We start from the raw sequence: 23454 nt of genomic DNA, 5'->3' as shown, positions 1-23454 counted from the left end.
CTGGATAAACTTGGGGAATATACGATTAAAAAAAAACGATGATTGCTGGAATTTCAAAATGCAAGAAAATGCTAGAAACAGACAGCAAGCTGGATGAGCCCTCCCCCTACTCCGCTCCCTCCACACGAGAGAAAGTCGGGTCAATGTAAAGAGTGGTAACTGTGGTTCAGTTGGTAGCACTCTCGCCTAAGAGTCAGAAGGTTGTGGGTTCAAGTCCCATTCCAGAGGCTTGAGCACAAAAAACCTAGGCCGACACTGTTGGAAGTGCCGTCTTTCGGATGAGATGTTAAACCGAGGCCCTCTCAGGTGGATGCAGAAACATCCGTAGGGCTATTACTTCGAAGAAGAGCAGGGGAGTTCTGTCCTGGGACCAATATTTATCCCTCAACGAACATCACTAAAAACAGATTATCTGGTCATTATCACATTGCTGTTTGTGGGAGCTTGCTGTGCGCAAATTGGCTGCTGCGTTTCCTACATTACAACAATGACTACACTTCTAAAAGCACTTCATTGGCTGTGAAGCGCTTTGGGACGTGAAAGGTGCTATATAAATGCATGTTCCTTTTTTTATTCGCCGGTCAGAACTCACAGATGCCAATCATCCGACTGCGAAGTTCCAACATTTTCTGTTTGTAGTCCTTCTGAAGTAATATTTGATTAGTACATAAAAGATAGATGATCAACAACGAAAACTTGCATTTATATATCATCTTTAACAAGGTGCTTCACAGGAGCGTTATCAGACAAAAATATGACACCGAGCCGCACAGAGGAAATATTAGGACAGGTGACCAAAAGCTTGGTCAAAGAGGTAGGCTTTCTGGAGCATCTTAAAAAGGAGGATAGAGAGGCGGAGAGATTTAGGGAGGGAATTCCAGAGCTTAGAGCTTACACAGCTGAAGGCACGGCCACCAACAACATAGTTGGCTGCTATGTCTTACCAATAAGGCCGGTGGAATAGCCTTGCTCTTTCAGCAGCTTGACGAAGGTGGTCTCGTTCGTGGGAAGTCCACCTGACCCGGCTGCAAATATGTAGACGCCTATTCTTTCCATGGAGGTCATTCCTGAAAGAGAGAGAACAGACGTGGTCCATCAGTTTTAAGAATGTGCATGCACTGAAAGACTTGATGCGGTGCATCTTCCACACCACTGCTCACAGTAGGTTGGATGATACTCTGTTTTATAATGACAGGAGCATTAAACCATGTGAGGCACAATGTATTAAAGCGCATCAACGGGTAAACAGTGTCCTGTTTTAGGCTACAAGGTTGCCCTGGAGACCAACTTGAGGCTTTCCAGTACCTTGTCCAAGTGGCCACATGCAAACGCCATTTGGCTACAAGGTGCATTACAACAGAGCCCATTCCTGCCCTCAAACACATTTCCTTCAGCAGTCACTGGATAGCGATCCAAGAGTGGGAACTCTGACTGATTTTTACACTCACAAACCGGTGGGGACGTAGGGCGGGGGTGGCGGAGGGGGGGAGCTGCAGAGGTCATCTTTATAACCTCACCATCAGCTAACTCATGGACCAGGAGCGAACAAAGGACCTCTCTGGCCCTTATATTTGGATAATATCGAGGGCCTGGAGAAGGTAGAGCAGAGCAATTAAAATGATGCAGTCTTAGGGCTCTTAATTACCAGGACAGGCTCAAGGAATAGTAGCTATTTTCATTAGAGAGGCACGGGCTCCGAGGAGATATGACTGAGGTTTGTAAAACGCTGAAGGGATTTGATTCTGTAGTTGTGCGAGATGGATAGGGGTGGGACTACTAGAGGGCAAGCATATAAAATATCTAGGCAGAGCTAGGTTAGATGTTAAGAAGTATTTCTTTTCACAAGAGAGTCATCACCCGCTGTAACACATTACTGAAGCATGCAGCGAGAATGGATTCCCTGTACATCCTTTCAAAAGGGCAGATGGACAAGTTCCTGATGGAGGGAGGACTTTTCCAGTTGGAGGATAGGTTTGCGGGGGAGTGGGAATCGCTGGAAAAATAAGGATTTGAGAGTCTCCTGGAGCACTGCCTGATTGTGGTCAGAAGTCAGAGAGGAATTTCCCGGAATATTTGCCTAAATTGGCCTCAGTTTTTGCTGCTTCGAATAGACTGTCAGATTAGAGTAGGGTAAGCGGTGTACTTGATAAGCCTGATGGTCTTTTTCGGTCTTTCTTTTCAGACGCTGAGCAGTGTGTTCACCCTGTAACTCGAGGTTCATCCCTCAAATTAAATCCTACGGGTGTCCGTTTCCTCACCTGGATTTGAAGCCCCACTCCGTGGTTTGAAAGGATTATTTAGGCTGATTCTCCTGTGCAGCACTGCGTTATTGAAGGTGCTGTTTTTCCAATCGGAAAGTGTTAAACTGAGGTCTGTTTTTCAACAAAAAAAATTCATTCAAGGGATGCGGGAGTCACTGGGAAAGCCAGCATGTATTGTTCATCCTTCCTGGAAGAATTTCGATCGCCTAGATGGGTCGGAGAGGAATTTCCCAGATTTTTTTCTCCCAAATTGGCCATTGGGTCTTTATCTGGTTTTTCGCCTCTCCCGGGAGATCACATGGGTTCGGGTGGATGCAGAGTGATAGAAGATTTGAGGTTAGGATCAGATCAGCCATGATCTTATTGAATGGTGGAGCAGGCTCGAGGGGCCGATTGGCCTACTCCTGCTCCTATTTCTTATGTTCTTATGTTCTTATGTTCTAATTGCCCTTGACAACTGAGTGGCTTGCTAGGTCATTTCAGAGGGGCAGCTAAGAGTCAACCACATTGCTGTGGGTCTGGAGTCACATATAAGCCAGACCGGGTAAGGACAGCAGGTTTCCTTCCCTAAAGGGCATTAGTGAAACAGATAGGTTAATTTTATTCAAGTCAGAAATCGACAGATTTTTGGATATTAAGGGAATTGAGGGATATGGGGATAGTGCAGGAAGGTGGAGATGAGGTAGAAGATCAGCCATGATCTTATTGAATGGCGGAGCAGGCTCGAAGGGCCAAATGGCCGACTCCTGCTCCTATTTCTTATGTTTACAATCCGGTAGATACGTGGTCACCATTACTGGTACTAGCTTTTTTTAAAATTCCAGATTAATTTAATTAACTGAATCCTTAAAAGGGGCCTTGCGGAGCCAATTTTTTTTTACAGGGAACATTGGCGGGGGGGGGGGGGGCGGGGGCGGGGGGGATTGCAGCTTAGAAGTAATAATATCTATGGCTACACATTATCAGAGTTTGTATTAAATAATTTCCTTGGAAGAGCATGATAAGTGTTCAGAAAATAAACGGCTGTTAACGATAATTATAGGACAGAAAAAAAAGTTTCCATTTAAGGTAATGGGCCAATGACTGAACTTGGCTAAGGTTGTAATTGCCAGCCCAATAAAGACTAATGATAATTGATGGGCAAAAGCATAGAACATTCACATTCAGCCGTGAATACAAATTGTATGTTATAGACAGAAGTTCTCAACCGAACTCTCGTCAATTCACACAGAGAGAGAGACAGACAGAGAGAGCACCGAGCGAGAAATGAACTGATCTCAGCTGACCCGATGGCTCAGTGAGTTTCTCTAGCGAGTGGCTGAGCCAATGCATACTAGGGTCAATTCCTGGTCTGTGGCGAGCTAGTTGCTCTCAACCAGTTGGCCTAGAAAAAAGAGAGAGACAGAGACAGAGAGAGAGATAGAGACAGAGAGAGAATTCATTCCCATTTGCTATTTGGAAACCCCTGGAGGAACCGTGCAGGCATGGATATTCGGCTTGGCTGCCAATCATTGACGACAGTCTTCCATCAACCAGACAAGTATAAAAGGTCGTTGGGTTTGATTTTGATTTGATGTCAGTCGTGGCTGAGTGGGTAGCTGTCTCACCTCTGAGTCAGAAGGTTGTGGGTTCAAGTCCCACTCCAGCGACTTCAACACAAAAATCTAGGCAGACACTCCAGTGCAGTACTGAGGGAGTGCTGCACTGCCAGAGGGGACGACTTTCAGATGAGACGTTAAACTGAGACCCTGTCTGCTCTCTCATGTAGACGTAAAAGATCAAATGGCACTATTTCGAAGAAGAGCAGGGGAGTTATCCCCAGTGTCCTGGCCAATATTCATTCCTCAATCAACATCACTCAAAAAAACCCCAGATTATCTGGTCATTATCACACCGCTGTTTGTGGGAGCTTGCTGTGCGCAAATTGGCTGCCGCATTTCCTACATTACAACAGTGACTGCATTTCAAAAGTAATTAATTGGCTGCAAAGCGCTTTGGGACGTCCTGAGGTCGTGAAAGGCGCCATTATAAACACAACTCCTTCTTTCTTTCAATTTGCTGACTGATCACATCACTGCCTGGCACTGAGCGCCTTCGGATGCAAGAATCACAAAAGCTGTACATGGAGCGGAACCCTGGCCCCACTAACATGATATGCTCCAAGCTATTAGAAACAGAAATAGACATTTACAGCACAGAAGGATGCCATTCGGTCCATCGTGTTTGCGCCAGTTGAGAAAGAGCTATCCAGCCTAATCCCACCTTCCAGCTAAAGTGCATATCCAAGTACTGTTTAAATGTGATGAGGGTTTCTGCCTCCATCACCCTTTCAGGCAGTGAGTTCCAGACCTCCACCACCCTCTGGGTGAAAAAAGTTCTCCTCAACTCCCCTCTAATCCTACTTTAAATCTCTGCCCCCTGGTTATTGACCTCTCTGTTAAGGGAAATCGGTCCTTCCTATCCACTCTATCTAGGCCCCTCATAATTTTATACACCTCAATTAAGTCTCCCCTCAGCCTTCTCTGTTCCAAAGAAAACAACCCCAGCCTATCCAATCTTTCCTCATAGCTAAAATTCCCCAGCCCAGGCAACATCTTCGTAAATCTCCTCTGTACCCTCTCCAGTGCAATCACATCTTTTCTGTAATGTGTTGACCAGAACTGTACGCAAAACTCTAGCTGCGACCTAATTAGTGTTTTATACAGTTCTAGCATAAACTCTCTGCTCTTATAGTCTATGCCTCGGCTAATAAAAGAAAGTATCCCGTATGCCTTCTTAACCACGTTATCTACCTGTCCTGCTACCTTCAGGATCTGTGGACATGCACTCCCAAGGTTCCTCTGTTTGTCTACATTTCTCAGTATCCTAACATTTATTGGCCCGTATTTTCCGATCACAGGACTCCCACGGGCGGAGACCTGCGATCTGGAAAAATCTGCGCCCTTACCAGAGGGCTCCCGGGAGGCGCACAGTTCCGCTCCTGGGCCTCACCAAACTGTAAGTGCGCAGAGCCCACGTATCCCAGAGGCGCAGGTAGTTCGCAGCATCCCTGGGATCACGTGGGCCATGGGGAGCCAGTCACAGAAGGGAATCTCCCTTCATACATTTGACGGGAAGACCTGTCAAATATATGAATGGAGATCAATGAAAAAACATAGTAAAACTTTAAATACATTTTTAAAATGACTTGAAATTACAACAAATTAAGTATTTGAAACAAAAATGTAATTTTTTGAAAAAAATTGAAGTATTTTATGGGGCTAAAAATAAACTTACCTTTTTTTAAAGTATTTTTAAATGATAAATCAGGGATTTTTAAAAAAACTTTTTTCAACTCTTATCCTGATAAAAGCAGGCCTTACGCCTGCTTTTACCAGGCGTAAGAATTGTAAGGATTTTCTGCGGGCGGAGGGTCTCCAAAAAGCGGAACTCTCCGCCCGCAGAGGCCCTTCTCCAGGGCAGCCGGAGGATCTGTCAAGAGCTTTCTAGACAGATCGGAAATGCCGGTTTCTAGTGCATGCGCTGTGCATTCCTGAAACCGGCATTTCCGATGTCCCTACGGGTGGGTACACAGCGCGCACACACCCGTAGGGATCGGAATATCCGGCCCATTGTGTATTCACTTGCCTCGTTAGTCCTCCCTAAACGCATCACCTCACACTTCTCCGGATTAAATTTCGTTTGCCACTTTTCTGCCCACCTGACCAGTCCATTGATATCCTTCCTGCAGTCTACAGTTGTTGCTGTCTATTGCTGGCAATCAAACTACATTGTTGGACAATGGCCGCAAAACGCGTTAGCTGGTGAGTAAATGCGAAGTAGTCAAATGACCCAAGCACAAGCCCTGTAGTACCATCTCCCCAGAGCTTGCTTACAGTGCGCAAAAGTCGCCTGAGCGCATGATTTAGCACAGCGTTCGAGGCTTTAGCGATCATCAGATATTCAGTTTCATTGCCCCTCGAGGGACACGGGGCGAGGCTCGAGGTGCTCCGCGTCCCTCTTAGGGCGCTGAAACTGAATATCGCAGCGCAACGTGCCGCAGCGCCACACGCTGCGGCACGGCGCGTTGTGGTACTGCAGGCCTTCCTCCCACTGTTAAGGGGGAGGTGCCTGCAACAGCGCGATACCCGCTCGTGAGTGCCGGCAAACGAGCCCGGCACCAAGGAGAAGTGCCGGGCTCTCGGGAAACAGCCGGCAATGCCGCGGGAGGGGGTTAGGAGGCCGGGGATGGAGGTGCTGGTAGGCGGCCGCCGAAAAAGGCGGCCGCCCCGCACCTCCACCTTAACTTGCGCCGCTGCCGGCACAGTAAGGCCCCATGAACCAAATATCGCAAACGGGGCGCGAATGGGGGGCTGCGCACACCGATGATGTCATCGGTGGCGGTGCAGCGCAAATGGCTAACGCCACCATTAGCGCTGCTGCTGAATATCGCGGGAGGTGCAGCCAGTGGCGCTACAGCCACTGACTGCCTCTTTAGGTGCTAACAGGTGGCGCTACTCACCCAATTTCTCCCCCTCTCTCTCTCTCTCTCTCAGAATGCGTGGTGCAAAAGTGTCACCGACAAAAAAAGGCAGGAAGCAGCCGCCTTTAAATAGCGCTCCCCCAGTCCCTTTCTGACTGCAAAACGCTCCCCTCAACCTGTCGTTGCTAGCGGCAGGCGGTAAGGCAGGGGGCGCCACTCAATTTCCGGTCCGGGGCGCTAACGGGGCGTTGCGCACTCGACTGACGTCACAATCTGCCAGGCAGGAGATCGTGGCAGTAGTGTTTAGCGCCACCGCAAAATGTCTAGTTAATTTCACGAGCGGCGCAAACAATGCCGCGCCCGGGCGCTAGTTGCTTTGTGCCCCATTAGCGCCCTCTTAAGGTGCTAACGGGAGGCGCAAACAACTGAATTTTTCCCCCAATATCTACTGCACTACCTTCATAAACCCTCTCTGTTACTTCAAAGAACTTAATTAGGTTCATCAAACACGATTTGCCATTAACAAATCCATGCTGGCTGTCCCTTATTATTATGTAGCACTCTCGCCTCAGGGTCAGAATGTTGTGAGTTCAAGTTCCACTCCAGAGACTTGAGCACATAATCCAGGGCCGACACACCAGTGCAGTGCTGAGGGAGTACTGCAGTGTCGGAGGTGCCGTCTTTCGGATCAGATGTTAAATGTCTGCACTCTCAGGTGGACGCAAAAGATCCCATGGCACTATTCCGAAGAAGAGCGGGGGGGAGTGCTCTCCGGTATCCTGACCAATATTTATCCCTCAACCAACATGTAAAAAAAAAAGATTATGTCATTATCACATTGCTGTTTGTGGGGGCTTGCTGTGCGCAAATTGGCTGCCACATTTCCTATATTACAACAGTGACTACACTTCAATATTACTTCATTGGCTGTAAAGCGCTTTGGGACGTCTCGAGGTCGTGAAAGGCGCTACAGAAATGCAAGTCTTTCTTTCATTAACCCATGCTTCTTCAAGTGAGAATTGTCCTTGACAATGGTCTCTGGTGGTTTTCCCACCAGAGTTTCATTCCTGCATGCAGTAAATTTAAAACATTAACATTTCCTTTCTGTCTTTTTTATCCCGCTCTCACAATCCAATCTTTCTTTTCCTCTCTTCATTCTCTTTCTGTACCTGATCCGACACGAATTCACCCACTAATTTAACCCTTGGCCTCTGTTTTCCGGTTTCCTTCTCAATCTTTAAATCTCATTGGGTAAGGAGATAGACTGTTGGTCCTTTCGTTCACTAAGGTCCCAGATGCCCGGTGCCCTTGCCGCAGCGTCATCAGCTCGCACCTCCAGCAAGTTATGGCGCAAATTATTTGAGCTAAAGGGTGCAGGAAAAAGTCTAACGGGGTAGGCCGGGAGATGCCCCGCCCCAGCAAGATGTGGGCCAGTGCTGCCATTGCAGTGCCCCATCTGCTTTCCACTATTCCTTTCTCAATAATGTTGCGTTGCTTCAGTTGCGAATGCACCTACCTGACCTGATCGGATACCTGCCCGTCAGGACGGCGGCTCTGCTTGGGGTGCATAGTGCAGCTGCAGCTATATGCTGGGTCAGCATCACTCCATCCTTTGCCAGGCTATCTATATGAGGAGTCCTGCAACAGGAGACAAAATGCATCGATGTTTTGAAAAGAATTGGAGCGATGAGAAAAATACACAAAATCCAGTTCAATGCCAGTAAAGTACATTATCTATTATTGCTGCTTATACAGGAAAAGCAACCTCGTGGACTTGTGTGGTACCATGTCTTGGGAGGCCAGGTTGAAAACTAGTAAACCAGTAGCAGTGCAGTGTTGGTTACTCACATCGCTGTAACAATGCAACATCACTGTATTGCCACTTCCCTGTTTCAGTATAAATTTCAGTAGTCAGCCGGTGGCTCAGTGGGTAGCATGCTTGCCTCTGAGTCAGAAGGTTGTGGGTTCGTAGTCCCACTCCAGGGACTTGAGCATAAAAACCTCAGCTGACACTCCAGTCCAGTACTGAGGGAGCGCTGCAATGTCGGAGGTGCCGTCTTTCAGATGAGATATTAAACTAAGGCCCCGTCTGCTCTCTCAGGTGGACATAAAAGATCCCACCGCACTATTTCAAAGAAGAGCAGGGGAGTTATCCCCAGTGTCCAGGGGCCAATATTTATCCCTCAATCAACATCACTAAAACAGATTATCTGGTCATTATCACATTGCTGTTTGTGGGAGCTTGCTGTGTGCAAATTGGCTCCTGCGTTTCCTACATTAAAACAGTGACTCCACTTCAAAAGTACTTTGAGATGTTTGTTGGTTGTGAATGGTGCTATAGAAATGCAAGTCTTTCTTACATCTACTTTACAAATGTTTTCCCCTGAAGTACTGGCCACAATTTGGAACTACACAATTTCAGTGAAAACAGTCCTTTATCAGAGGTTTGTGTTTGTGAATCAGAGGCTGGAGAAAATGAGGCGAGTCACTCTGGACCTTTCTCTTCTTCGTTTACCAGGAATGGTTTACCAGGGATGAGGCACTTCAGTTATGAGGAGAGGTTGGAAAAGTTCGGACTGTTCTCCTTGGAACAGAGAAGGTTATGAGGTGACCTAATCGAGGTTTCAAGATAATGAGAGCTTCTGATAGAGTAGAGAGAGAAAAACTATTCCCTCTGGTGAGTTGGCCAATAACCAGAGGTCAGAGATTTAAAATCATTGGCAAAAGATCTCGAGGGGAGATGAGGATTTATTTCACTCACAGAGTTGTGGGGATCTGAAACGCTCGACCTGAAAAGGTGGCGGAAGCTGATTCCATCAATAATTGTAAAAGGGAGATGGACAAGTACTCGAGGATGAGGAACTGACCGGGGTGTGGGACTAAGCACGACTGCTCTTTCAAAGAGTCAGCACAGGCACGATGGGCCGAATGACCTCCTTCTGTGCTGCAGCTTTCTATGATTCTATTTGGCCAAGTTAAAGTCATCCCCTATGTACCTATTGGACCGTTCCAGTAGAAACATAGAAAAATAGGAGCAGGAGTCGGCCATTCGGCCCTTTGAGCCTGCTCCACCATTCAATATGATCATGGCTGATCCTCTATCTCAATACCATATTCCCGCTCTCTCCCCATACCCCTTGATGCCTTTTGTGTCTAGAAATCTATCTATCTCCTTCTTCAATATATTCAGTGACTTGGCCTCCACAGCCTTCTGTGGTAGAGAATTCCACAGGTTCACCACCCTCCGAGTGAAGAAATTTCTCCTCATCTCAGTCCTAAATGCCCTACCCGGTATCCTGAGACTGTGACCCCCTCGTTCTCGACCCCCCCAGCCAGGGGAAACATCCTCCCTGCATCCAGTCTGTCTAGCCCTGTCAGAATTTTATACGTTTCAATGAGATCCCCTCTCATTCTTCTAAACTCTAGTGAATACAGGCCTAGTCGACCCAATCTCTCCTCATACGACAGTCCTGCCATCCCAGGAATCAGTCTGGTGAACCTTCGCTGCAATCACTATGGCAAGTATATCCTTTCTTAGGTAAGGAAACCAAAACTGCACACAGTACTCCAGGTGTGGGGTTCTCTGCACCTCCGAGCCCATCTTCCTTTACTGTCCCTGTGGATGGTTACCCACTCCTTCCGGTCTACACTATCCCGGTTTCCTGAACTGAATGATCCAGAAACCCTGAATTTTCTGATGCTGCAAAGTGTGGCCAATGGCTCCTCCGAGTACACACATCCTTTGCTCCAGAGACCTCACTGTCCCCTGAGAATCCATAATCGCCTCATATTGTACTCAACACACATGACAAGGGTTCCCTGCACTGCCATTCCTCTGGTGACCATATTAAAAAACATTGATATTAGTTGGAATTCCCATTCGCACAAAACTCACAACTTTCAAACTCCGCTTACTCGCTAGAAGTGTTAGAGAAAACAAAACATCTTGTGTCCCACTACACCTTAAGGCTAAAGTTCCTCTAAAGTTGATTTTCTGAGATTAAACTCTACACCATTCTGGCCTTTCACTTGCTCGAATCTGAGCTCTGCTCAAGCTTATACCCATCATCACCCCTGTTCTCGCTGACCTACATTGGCTCCCACTTAAGCAACATCTCGGTTTTAAAATTCTCATCCTTGTTTTCAAACCCCTCCCCGTCTCTGTAATCTCCTCCACCACAACCCCACCCACCCAGGAGATATCTGCGCTCCTCCAATTCTGGCCTCTTGTGCATCCCTGATTTTCATCGCTCCACCATTGGCGGCCGTGCCTTCAGTTGCCTGGGCCCTAAGCTCTGGCATTCCCTCCCTAAACCTCTCCGCCTCACGTTCCTCCTTTAAGACGTTCCTTAAAACCTACCTCTTTGACCAAGCTTTTGGTCACCTGCCCTAATTTCTCCTTATGTGGCTTGGTGTCAAATTTTGTTTTATAACGCTCCGGTGAAGCGCCTTGGGGGGGTTTTACTACGTTAAAGGCGCTGTATAAATGCAAGTTTTACTTTATACAATAGCCATGAAAAAAAATCAGCCAATTAGAGAACAGCTAATCACATCTGTCTTGTAACCAATTAATCAGCTATTGATCACAGGCTCAAATGGGCCTACAATAAAGGCACCAAGTTAACAAGTTTAAACAGCTCCAAGTACTGATTAGGTAAAATGACATACATGAAAATAAACAGTGAAAATTTCAGTACTTATGTTCAGTACATTTAGGGGTCAATTTTCTGGCAGCCGTCGGGCGGCTTTTCATGCGGCCGGGGGCCGAAAATCGTGGAAAAAGCGGGTGGGGCCCCCCGCCTGATTCCCCGCCCCGTCCGACTTTCGGACCGCCGTTTCTCCGTCACCTGCTTCAGTCCTGGCCGCTGCTGGCGGGACTGGTCGTCGGAACATTAATCACCAATTATCACCTTGTTGAGGAAGATTTTCCGGGGCCGTTGCGACTTTGGGGCTTTCCACACCTGAAACACGCCCGTGGGGAACCCCGCTGATGAGACCTGGCGTGAAGCTTGCCGGCTTGCTTGCTGTCAGCTGCAGGTCAGTCGGAGAAGCTGCGATTTAAAGGGACAGCACTTGTATGTTGAAGGACCTTGTTGTTGCAGGTTTGGGGCTACTTCTTCAAGGCTCAGGCACACCTGTGGAAGGTTGGAGCCTCACATACTTCTCCAATGCGATCTTCTGGGAAGCTCCTCTCGCCACCCTCACTCAGCGCTTCCTCAGCGGAGGCATCTACGAGAAGCATGGGACACCTTTTTTCCCTTCCCTTCTTGCCATTAGAGGATCTCCAGCAGCAGAGGCGGCAACAGCAGAAGCAGGAACAGCAGGATCAGCAACAGGAGCACCAGGCTGCTGCTCACTCACCTGAAGCTGCACAGGCCAGAAGGGGCCAGCGCTTGGAAGTGGCTTGAGAGCACCTTGCTGCGCTTTAGGGGGCCATGGGGACCCGTTTCTGCACTGGCAGTCCTACTCAGAAGGACTTCTATGAAGGTCTGGTTTCTCTGTTCAACAGATGGCCAATGCTCCTCAAGAGATGTCACTCTCTTATGAGCACTCACCATGTTTTCCGTACCCTAGCGAGTTATCTCCTCCATGGAGGCTGCCAACCTTTCCATGGTGATGCGGTCATGCGCCAATGACTCCACAAAGGCTCTGCTCATGGTCGCTATGGACTCCTCCATTCGCTCCACACTCGCAGCGACCCTGGAGACAAAACCTGCCAGAGACTCCTGCATCTGTGCATGGAGATCCATCACCTCTTCTCTTGCGGATGGACCCAGAGGCAGAGGGTCGACATGCAGCGCAGCTGAGCTGAGCTGGCAGAGTTCTGCGCCCTCCGACGAGGACTCTCCACTGCTGTCCCTGTCTCCAGAATCTGCTGAGGCTCACTTGTGAGCTGTGAAGCACCATTCTATGTCCCGAAGGTCCCCCCGAGGTGTGAGTGTCTGTGCTGGTGCTGGGTGCGCTTACTTCTGCTGACGCTGCGCCCTCAGAGGTTGGAGCTTCCTCTGAGGAGTCTGGCTGCACAGCCTCTTCCTCCTCCACAGTGAGGATGGGGGCTCTGGATGGTACTGTGGGGGAGTAAAGGAAGGAGTTAGAGATGTAATGCCAAGGTTCTTCTGGTGACTCCCAGCGAGTTGGCATCTGCTGACACCTGCATCCATGCAGCATTGGTCTCAGTGGGAGGCCTCTTCCTCCCTGACCTAGGGAAGAGGACCTCCCTGTGGGCCCTAACCCCATCTAATAATGTCTGCAATGACGTCTCGTTGAATTCGGCCGCAGCTCGGCCTCTGCCGCTGGCAGCAGCTGGTGCAGGCTCCTCTGCCATTGTGCAAGAGTGGTTGAGAAGCCTGCAGAGGTGGAGAAGCTTGCTGGACACTTTGAAAGCACTACGAATGATGACATCATACTTTGGGGATTTCTGACTCGAATTGGACAATTAGCAAGGCTTCCCTCATGCTGGAAATTAATTGGCCACTTGAGGGAAAATTGCGTGGAGCTGGCTGACACTTTTTTATGTGTGTCAGAAACCCCATATTCGGGGAAACCCGACCATTTCCCACACAAGCTGAAAATCGGGGCCTTAGTGTCACATTCCCACTGACACCTGGGAATCCCTGGCCCAAGACCGCACAAAGTGGAGGAGAAGCATCCGGGAAGGCGCTGAACACCTCGAGTCTCTTCGCCGGGAGCAAGCGGAAGCCAAGCAGGAGCGCACGTCAACCTAAGCACCCCACCCACCCCTTCAACCACCGTCTGCCCCACCTGTGACAGAGACTGTAGGTCCCGCATTGGACTAATCAGCCACCTGCGAGCTCATTTTTAATGTGGAAGCAAGTCATCCTCGGTTCCGAGGGACTGCCTAAGAAGATGACACGATGCTGTCAATGGGCAGCCGGTCATTTTTTAATCCACAGTTAATAGGTTGGACAGTCTCATTATTGTACTGGAAGCATTAGACAAATAAAAATCTTAAATATATTATGCTCAAGTACTCAATTGGAAATTAGTAATTGGAAACCCACCCTCCTACACCATATAACAAACCATGTGTTAATGCATCTAATCTACTTCTCTCTAACCAGTCTAGCACGTGGCACCGTGTTCACGACCCTGAAGGTCTTAGCCAACATACAACTCCTATTGCAAGACTTCCATCTTGGTCGACCCTCTGCTGTTGGTTCCAATGTGAATCATGACGGCAGGCTGGTCACTTTTCTAGAATCTTTTCCACCCATTGGGGGTGATTTTCACTCAGACGTCGGGAAGGAGGCGGGACTGCAACTTTCGGGTTGTAGTCCCGCCTCCATCGAGATGCGGCCAATCCACGTGATTTTAACTTGATTGACCTTGTTGCGTCCGCCCAGCAGGCTCAGCAGGCCAATTAAGGGCCACCCGGCAACAGGTGACGTCACAGACTGAAATTTCATCTGTTAAAACGTTTTGACAGATGAAATATCAGCGTTTCACAGCTGTTTGAAGCTGTCAAACACTGACAGTCTTACTTCTAACCTGAGTCCTTCTACGCAGACTCAGTTAGAAATCTCTCCTGCACAGAAAGCTACAGGCTGTCACTTTTGACAGTTCGCAGCCGTTCTGCTTTCTGTGCCGGTTGGATGATGAACTCCCGAAACCTAGAAGAAGGCTAAAAAGGTAAGTACAGGTAATTTAAACTTCTTTACACACTTTAGACACACCAAACACACTTACCTTTGCACTCATGCACCCATCACTCACCTGAACACCGACATCTCGACCCCTCCAAGTCCTTCAACCCGACGGCCCGACCCCTCTAACCTGGCGTGGTTTGGAGCCGTCGGGAATCCCACAGTTAAAGATTAAAAATAGGGATTAGGATAAAAACTGCCTGTTAACTACCTGTTAACAGGCAGTTAAATGTCACAAATCCCTTCCCGCCTCGGGTAGGCGGGTCCCAGTGCGGGGCGGGTACCCGCCGCCTTTGAAACTTACATGGAGGCGGGTTTTGGGCGGGATGGTGTCGGGACCCCCAAAATTGGGGCTTTAACCCCCCACACGCCTCCAGTCCCGACTCCACGGGTCAGTTAAAATCGAGGCCATTATGTCCATTACCCTGGCACCTGGCTGGCAATAGATCACCTGGGACAGCTGTGGCTCAGAAGGTGGTGGGTTCAAGCCCCACTCCAGGGACTGGAGCATAAAATCTAGGCTGACACTGCCAGTGCCAACACTGAGGGAGTGCTGCACTGTCAGAGGTGCCATCTTTCGGATGGGACTGTTAAACCGAGGCCCTGTCTGTGCTCTCAGCTGGACGTAAAAGATCCCAAGGCACTATTTCGAAGAAGAGCAGAGGAGTTATCCCCGGGTGTCCTGGGGCCAACATTTATCCCTCAATCAATATCACTAAAAACAGATTATCTGGTCATCATTGCCACATTGTGGTTTGCATGGCTATCGCGTTTCCTACTATACAACAGTGACTACACTTGGAAAAAAATACTTAATTGGAAGTGCTGAGGTGGTGACGTGTGCTATATAAATGCAATCTTTCTTTCCTGATTGCGGCTGCAGAAAAGGCCATTCTTACCCCTTTAATCGTTTAGAGCTTGTGCTTCACAAAAGCAAAATACTGCGGATGCTGGAAATCTGAAATAAGAACAGAAAATGCTGGAAACACTCAGCAGGTCAGGCTGCATCTGGGGAGCGAGAGAGAGAGACACAGGAGTTAATGGCCCAGAAATTAGGTTTGGGGGCTTGCCGCGCGTGCAAGCCCTCGATGTGCACTCACCCGGCGCGCCGACATCTGAAGCCTGGGCCTGCTTGGAATTCTTGCCACTGGCCCAGTTCAGATGTCGGCGCGCTGTGCTTACCTGATCCAGTGGCGTAGTTAGTGCGATATGCCAGCTGGGATCAGGTGAGCACTCTGCAGCCAATCAGGGGAGGGGAAACTTCATTCATGAGTTTGATAGTAAGAACTGTCAAACTCATGAAAAGTAGGGGCGCCCAAAAGACTAGTTTAACTTTAAATAAAATTTTAATAAACATCCCAATAATTAAATAAACTATAAATAACTTTAAAAAACTATTTTAAACAATTAATCAAATTTTTGAAAAAAATAATTTTTTTAAAAATCGGGTCTAAAACTACACTTACCTTACTGTAAAGTCCTTAAAAACAATAAAGCTGTGGAAAAAATGTTATAATTTTAAGTAATAGACCACTTACCTTAAAGAATGAAGTCCTTACGTCTCCTTTTTACGAATGTAAAAAGGAGAGGCCCTTACACACGTGTAAACCTGTGGAAAAAAAGGAATTTCAGCGCGCACGCGCAGACTCCTGCGCGCACGCGTTCATCCTCTGAACCCCTTGGTTCAGAGGACAGGAAATGCCGGTTTCCCGCGCATGCGCTGTGCGTGCTGAAATCCGGCACTTCCAACGGGCCCACGCGTGAGTGCCCCATCCGTACTCCCGCGTTGGGACCGGAATTACTGGCCCAACGTTTCAGGTCGATGACCCTTTCGTCAGGATCAGGACGAAAGGTCATCAATCTGAAACGTTAACTCCTGTTTCTCCCTCTCTCCCCAGATGCAGCCTGACCGGCTGAGTGTTTCCAGCATTTTCTGTTTTTATATTAGAACTTCTGTTTGCTTTTGCTAGCCACTGTTCACTTCCTCCACCTCCCCCTCCCCCCCCCAGATAATCAATTGCTGGCACAAGTCTATTACTCAGCAGCGATAATAAAAAAAAACACACACACCAAAATCAAGGAGTGAAGAATGTTGCCAGTCCTGTTGGCTCAGTGTCAGTGGCTGCGTCCAGGAATACAGTGGGCGACTCGTGCCAATTTACTAACTTCCTCCCACTGACAATATGCTGATAACAGGAACCGATGCAACAAACAGCACGGATACCACAATTCAAATGTATCTACTTTTCCACAGCTATTTGTGCAAGACTGTATGTTCTGTTTTGAAGTGCAATTCAAAAGAAATTGCGATAAGATATGCGACTTATTTTAAAGAACTTTGTTGCAATGAAGAAAAGTACTTCCCATATCTGCCCTGCTGCTGGCTGCCAATTTTGGACGCTCTTCCCCCTGAAGGTGCCAGCTCCTGCTGGGCAGCAGCACCCCCACCAGTGCCACTGCCCATCCTGTACCTCCGCTAAGTGGCTGTTCTTCCTGCACCTTCATCGCTGGGTTTTCTGCATGGCTGCTCTACCGGTGATCCGATTGTCTACGTCTCTGGCGCTCTGCTCTTGAACGCTTTGGCCAATCTGCAGCCGTTACCTTGGACAGCGCCAAAGCCTCTTGACAAGGATCTGCCGCCGTGCCCTTAAATGTAAGCTATCCCACAAAGTTTCTGGGATCTTGACGTGTCCTACAAAATGAATCCTACATAACAGTATCTGCAGCTGTGGCTTGGTTGTAGCACTCTTATAAGAACATAAGAAATAGGAGCAGGAGTCGGCCATTCGGCCCCTCGAGACTGCTCTGTCATTCAGTAAGATCATGGCTGATCTTCCACCTCAACTCCACCTACCTGCACGCTCTCCATATCCCTTAATACCCAAACATCTATTGATCTTCAGATTATTATCTGAATGGCAATAGATTGGGAGAAGGGGAAGTGCAACGAGACCTGGGTGTTCTTGTGAACTAGTCGCTGAAGGTAAGCAAGCAGGTGCAGCAGGCGGTTAAGAAGGCAAATGGTATGTTGGCCTTCGTAGCGAGAGGGTTGGAGTACAGGAACAAGGATGTCTTGCTGCAGTTGTACAGGGCCTTGGTGAGACCACACCTTGAGTATTGTGTGCAGTTTTGGTCGCCTTATCTGAGGAAGGATGTTCTTGCCATGGAGGGAGTGCAGCGAAGATTCACCAGGCTGATACCTGGGATGGCAGGAATGATGTATGAGGAGAGATTGGGTCGATTGGGCTTGTACTCGCTGGAGTTTAGAAGAATGAGAGGGGATCTCATTGAAACGTATAAAATTCTGACAGGGCTAGACAGACTGGATGCAGGGAGAATATTTCCCCTGGCTGGGGGCTCTAGAACGAGGGGATCACAGTCTCAGGATACGGGGTAGGACATTTAGGACTGAAATGAGGAGAAATGTCTTCACTCAGAGGGTGGTGAACCTGTGGAATTCTCTACCACAGAAGGCTGTGGAGGCCAAGTTACTGAATATATTTAAGAAGGAGATAGATAGATTTCTAGACGCAAAAGGCATCAAGGGGTATGGGGAGAGAGCGGGAATATGGTATTGAGATAGATGATCAGCCATGATCATAGTGAATGGCGGAGCAGGCTCGAAGGGCCGAATAGCCTACTCCTGCTCCTATTATTCTATGTTTTTCTGGAATGCAAAGATAACTCCCGGGTACTATTTTCTACTGCTAACCGTCTTCTTAAACCCCTCTCCCCTGTCTCCTCCATACTCACTTCCAACATCAAGTGTGAGGAGCTCATGACTTCTTTGTCTCTAAGATTGAGACCATCCGTTCAGCTGTCTCTGCCACTTCCCTTCCTTCCCCTAGCCCACCGGGCCAAACTTCCTCTAAGGTTCACCCCTGCCCTAGCCCTGAACTCGCATCTTTCAACAGTTTCTCTCCGATCTCCCCTCATGACCTCTCCATGCTCATATTGTCCATGAGACCCACCTCCTGCTCCCTCGACCCTATTCCCACTAAACTGCTGACCACCCAACTTTCTTTTCTGGCTCCCATGTTACCTGACATTGTTAACGGTTCTCTCTCCTCAGGTACTTTCCCCTTCTCCTTCATATCTGCCGTCATCACACCTCTCCTCAAAAAACCAACACTTGAACCCTCCGACCTTTGAAACTACCACCCCATCTCCAACCTCCCTTTCTTCTCCAAAGTCCTTGAACGTGTTGTCGCCTCCCAAATCCGTGCCCATCTTTCCTGGAACTCCATGTTTGAATCCCTCCAATCAGGTTTCTGCCCCTGCCACAGAACCGAAACGGCTCTCATCAAAGTCACAAATGACATCCTTTGCGACTGTGAAAAAGGTAAACTATCCCTTCTCGACCTGTCTGCAGCCTTTGACACGCTTGACCACTCCATCCTCCTCCAACGCCTCTCCACCATCGTCCAGCTGGGTGGGACTGCACTCGCCTGGTTCCATTCTTAATTATCTAATCGTAGCCAGAGAATCACCTGCAATGGCTTCTCCTCCCACTCCCGCATCATTACCTCTGGTGTCCCCCAAGGATCTATCCTTGGCCCCCTCCTATTTCTCATCTACATGTTGCCCCTTGTTTCCACATGTACGCTGACGACACCCAGCTCTACCTCACCACCTCTTCTCTCGACCCCTCCATGGTCTCTAAATTGTCAGACTGCTTGTCCGACATCCAGTCCTGGATGAGCAGAAATTTTCTCCAATTAAATATTGGGAAGACCAAAGCCATTGTTTTCGGTCCCCACCGCAAACTCCGTTCTCTAGCTACCGACTCCATCCCTCTCCCTAGCAACTGTTCGCAACCTTGGTGTCATATTTGACCCTGAAATGAACTTCCGACCACGTATCCGTGGTATAACCAAGACTGCCTATTTCTACCTCCGTAACATCGCCCGTTTCCGCCCTTGCCTCAGCTCATCTGCTGCTGAAACCCTCATCCTTTATTATCTAGACTTGACTATTCCAACACACTCCTGGCTGGCCTCCCACATTCTACCCTATGGAAACTTGAGGTCATCCAAAACTTGGCCGCCCGTGTCCTAACTCGCAGCAAGTCCCTTTCACTCATCTCCCCTGTGCTCGCTGACCTACGTTGGCTCCCAGTTAAGCAACGCCTTGATTTAAAAATTCTCAACCTTGTTTTCAAATTCCTCCATGGCCTCGCCCCTCCCTATCTCTAATCTCCTTCAGTTCCCAAGATCTCTGCGCTCCTCAAATTCTGCCCTCTTGAGCATCCCTGATTATAATCGCACAACCATCGGTGGTCGTGCCTTCAGCTGCTTAGGCCTTAAGTTCAATTAAATAAATCTGGAATATAAAGCTAGTATCAGTAATGTTGACCATGAAACTACCGGATTGTCGTAAAAACACATCTGCTTCACTAATGTCCTTTAGGGAAGGAAATCTGCCGTCCTTACCCGGTCTGGCCTATATGTGACTCCAGACCCACAGCAATGTGGTTGACTCTTAAACTGCCTTCTGCAATGGCCCAGCAAGCTACTCAGTTGTATTCAAGAAGGTGGCTCAACACCATCTTCTCAAGGGCAATTAGGATGGGCAATAAATGCTAGCCTTGCTCGTGACGCCCACATCCGGTGAACAACTAAAAAAAAGTTACAGGTACTGAGAGATGCCCTGTCCATGTGTGTTAGCACACATGTGCAGACAGACCACTCCCCTCAGCAGGACAGCTGGAATTCCAGTCAGCCGGTGTGGTCAGGCCAGAGTGTGATATGGCAGTTACCGGCGTTAGCCACAGTATAAAAAGCAGCATCAACATTAACAAGGCAAGGCCAGCATTTATTGCCCATCCGTAACTGCCCTTGAGAAGGTAATGGGGAGCAACTGCCCAGAGTTCCCCATCTTCAGCTGCTTCATCAATGACCTTCCCTCCATCATAAGGTCAGAAGTGGGGATGTTCGCTGATGACTGCACAGCGTTCAGTTCCATTCACAACGCCTCAGATAATGACGCAGTCTGTGCCAGCATGCAGCAAGACCTGGACAACATTCAGGCTTGGGCTTGTAAGTGGCAAGTAACATTCGCTCCACACAAGTGCCAGGCAATGCTATCTCCAACAAGAGAGAGTCCAACCACCGCCTCTTGACATTCAACGGCATTACCATCGCCGAATCCCCCACCATCAACATTGTGGGGGGGTCACCATTGACCAGAAACTTGACTGGACCTGCCACTTAAATACTGTGGCCACAAGAGCAGATCAGAGGCTGGGTATTCTGTGGTGAGTGTCTCACCTCCTGACTCCCCAAAGCCTTTCCACCATCTACAAAGCACAAGTAAGGAGTGTAATGGAATACTCTCCACTTGCCTGGATGAGTACAGCTCCAACAACACTCAAGAAGCTCGACACCATCCAAGGCAAAACAGCCCGCTTGATGGGCACCCCATCCACCACCTTAAACATTCACTCCCTCCACCACCGGCGTACCGTGGCTGCAGTGTGTACCATCTACAAGATGCTCTGCAGCAACTTGCCAAGGCTTCTTCGGCAGCACCTCCCAAACCCGCGACCTCTACCACCTAGAAGGACAAGGGCAGCAGGCACATGGGAACATCATCACCTGCAAGATCCCCTCCAAGTCACACACAATCCTGACCTGGAAATATATCGCCGTTCCTTCATCGTCATTTGGTTAAGATCCTGGAACTCCCTACTTACCTAACAGCACTGTGGGAGTACCTTCACCACACGGACTGCAGCGGTTCAAGGCGGCGGCTCACCACCACCTTCTCAAGGGGCAATTAGAGATGGGCAATAAATGCCGGCCTTGCCAGCAACGCTCACATCCCAGGAACGAATAAAATAAACCTTCTTGGACCATTGCAGTCCTGTGTGGTGAAGGTTTGTCGCGACTTTTTGGTACAACTGTGTGGCTTTCTAGGCCATTTCAGAGGGCAGTTAAGAGTCAACCACATTGCTGTGGGTCTGGAGTCACATATAGGCCAGACCGGGTAGGAACAGCAGATTTCCTCCCCTAAAGGACATTAGTGAACCAGATGGGTTTTTACGACAATCCAGTAGTTACATGGTCACCATTACCAAGGCTGGCTTTGAACTGAATTGCCCAGCCGCCATGGTGGGATTATGAACTCATGTCTCTGGGTTACTGGTCCAGGCCTCTGGATTACTAGTCCAGTAACATAAGCACCACAGTACTGTTCCGAGCTCAAAATATTGACTTAGGCATCGCAAGTATTTCACAATGCAAGAGTCTGAAAAAAAAAGACAAAAATCACTGTATAGTGAACTTCAAACCTGAGGGTGCTGTTTCCGTAACAGCCCAGGTCTCCGATACCGAGGTCATCTGCCATGATAAGAATGTAGTTGGGCCTCATGCTTGCACTTTGCCCCGGATTCCCTATTGTCAAGTGGAGCAGAAAGAACACCAGCAAGGTCTTCATGTTCCTAAAAATAAATAAAAATAAAGTCAGCGAGATTTAAGTATTAATTGCATAACAGTAGCCTTTCCTCATACTATAGAGAGTAATGTTTGCAGAAACAAAGGGACTCCTTCCCGCCGCAGAGTGGAACCAAGTTCTTCATTTCCTACCCAGGTGCCTATCAATCTCACATAAGGGGCTATTCTTCGATTCTAGACTTTTGGATGAGACGTTAAACCGAGGCCCCGTCTGCTCTCTCAGGTGGACGTAAAAGATCCCATGCCACTATTGCGAAGAAGAGCAGGGAAGTTCTCCCCGGTGTCCTGGCCAATATTTATCCCTCAACCAACATCGCTAAAACAGATGATCCGGTCATTATCACATTGCTGTTTGTGGGAGCTTGCTGTGTGCAAATTGGCTGCTGCGTTTCCTACATTACAACAGTTCAAAAGTACTTGAAAAATACTGAAGATGCTGGATTTCTGAAATAAAAACAGAAAATGCTGGAAACGCTCAGCTGGTCAGGCAGTATCTGTGGAGAGAGTGAGGAGAGAGAGAGAGAGGAGAGAGAGAACGAGAGTTAACCTTTCAGGTCGATGACCTTCTGTCAGAACTGAAAGACTGAATTTATATGGCACATTTCACGACCACTGGACGTCTCAAAGCGCTTTACAGTCAATGAAGTATATTTTGGAGTGTGGTCACTGTTCTGAAGAAAGGTCATCGACCTGCAACGTTAACTCTGTTTCTCTCGAATTTGAGGAGGACACTCCATAATCCCTCATGGTTGACAGTGTCAAAGGCCTTTGTGAGGTCAAAGAAGGCCATGTACCGCGGTTGGTGCTGTTCCCTGCATTTCTCTTGTAATTGACGTGCGGTGAAGATCATGTCCATTGTGCCCCTTAGTGGGCGGAATCCGCATTGTGACTCTGGGAGGAGCTCTTCAGCCACTGGGAGAAGGCGATTGAGGAGGATTCTTGCGACGACTTTCCCTGTGGCAGACAGCAGGGAAACTCCTCTGTAATTACTGCAATCGGCCTTGTCGCCTTTCTCACTACCCCAGGGTGTGTTTGAAACGAACAGTATAGATGCATTTAAGGGGAGGCTGGACAAGCATATGATGAAAAGGGAATAGAGGGTTACGCTGATAGATTTAGATGAAGACGGGAGAAGGCTCATGTGGAGCATAAACGCCGGCATGGACTGGTTGGGCCGAATGGCTTGTTTCTGTGCTGTATATCCTATGTAATCATTGCCTTCTTATTTAAAACATCTACTTGTGTGTGCTTGCAGCCACCAATTCTTCACTGAACAGGCATCAAATACGTATGAAAGTTTCGCTCCAGTTTTCTCTGCCTTTGAAAGAGTGAATTGAGTTCGCTCACTCCGAATGTTTTATTTTGCATAAATGACAATTACATTCAAGAGTGGCAGTGAACTACAAACAGACTGACAAAGAGACAACGCAGCACACACCAAAATCAATTGATAAATTTCACAATAAATGTATTTTCATCAGATTAGCGTGATGTGCAAACAAGTCAAAAATCAGCCAATTACTTTTGGTAGCAAAGTGACCAGAATTGTACAGTACCTCAATGTTAAATCAGATTGTACTTGGTACAAACTCAAATCAGTGCCAGATGGTCTC

At 48.2% G+C, this 23454-nt stretch overlaps 1 protein-coding gene across 1 annotated transcript in view; it reads right to left on the bottom strand.

The window, feature by feature from the left end:
- Nucleotides 1-23454, bottom strand: part of sts (steroid sulfatase (microsomal), isozyme S) — a 100554-nt gene that overhangs the window by 73067 nt on the left and 4033 nt on the right. Inside the window, exons 2-4 of the mRNA XM_085999659.1 lie at nucleotides 21679-21828; nucleotides 8240-8361; nucleotides 945-1067 (exon numbers count right to left, since the gene is read on the bottom strand). Of these exons, the coding sequence (XP_085855785.1) occupies nucleotides 945-1067; nucleotides 8240-8361; nucleotides 21679-21828 (395 nt within the window). The remainder of the gene's footprint in view (nucleotides 1-944; nucleotides 1068-8239; nucleotides 8362-21678; nucleotides 21829-23454) is intronic.

This window comes from Somniosus microcephalus, chromosome 10 (genome assembly GCF_052327205.1).
Source record: "Somniosus microcephalus isolate GS21.2 chromosome 10, FLI_Smic_1.0, whole genome shotgun sequence".
Lineage (NCBI taxonomy): Eukaryota > Metazoa > Chordata > Chondrichthyes > Squaliformes > Somniosidae > Somniosus > Somniosus microcephalus.
This window is presented reverse-complemented; position numbering and strand designations above follow the sequence as displayed.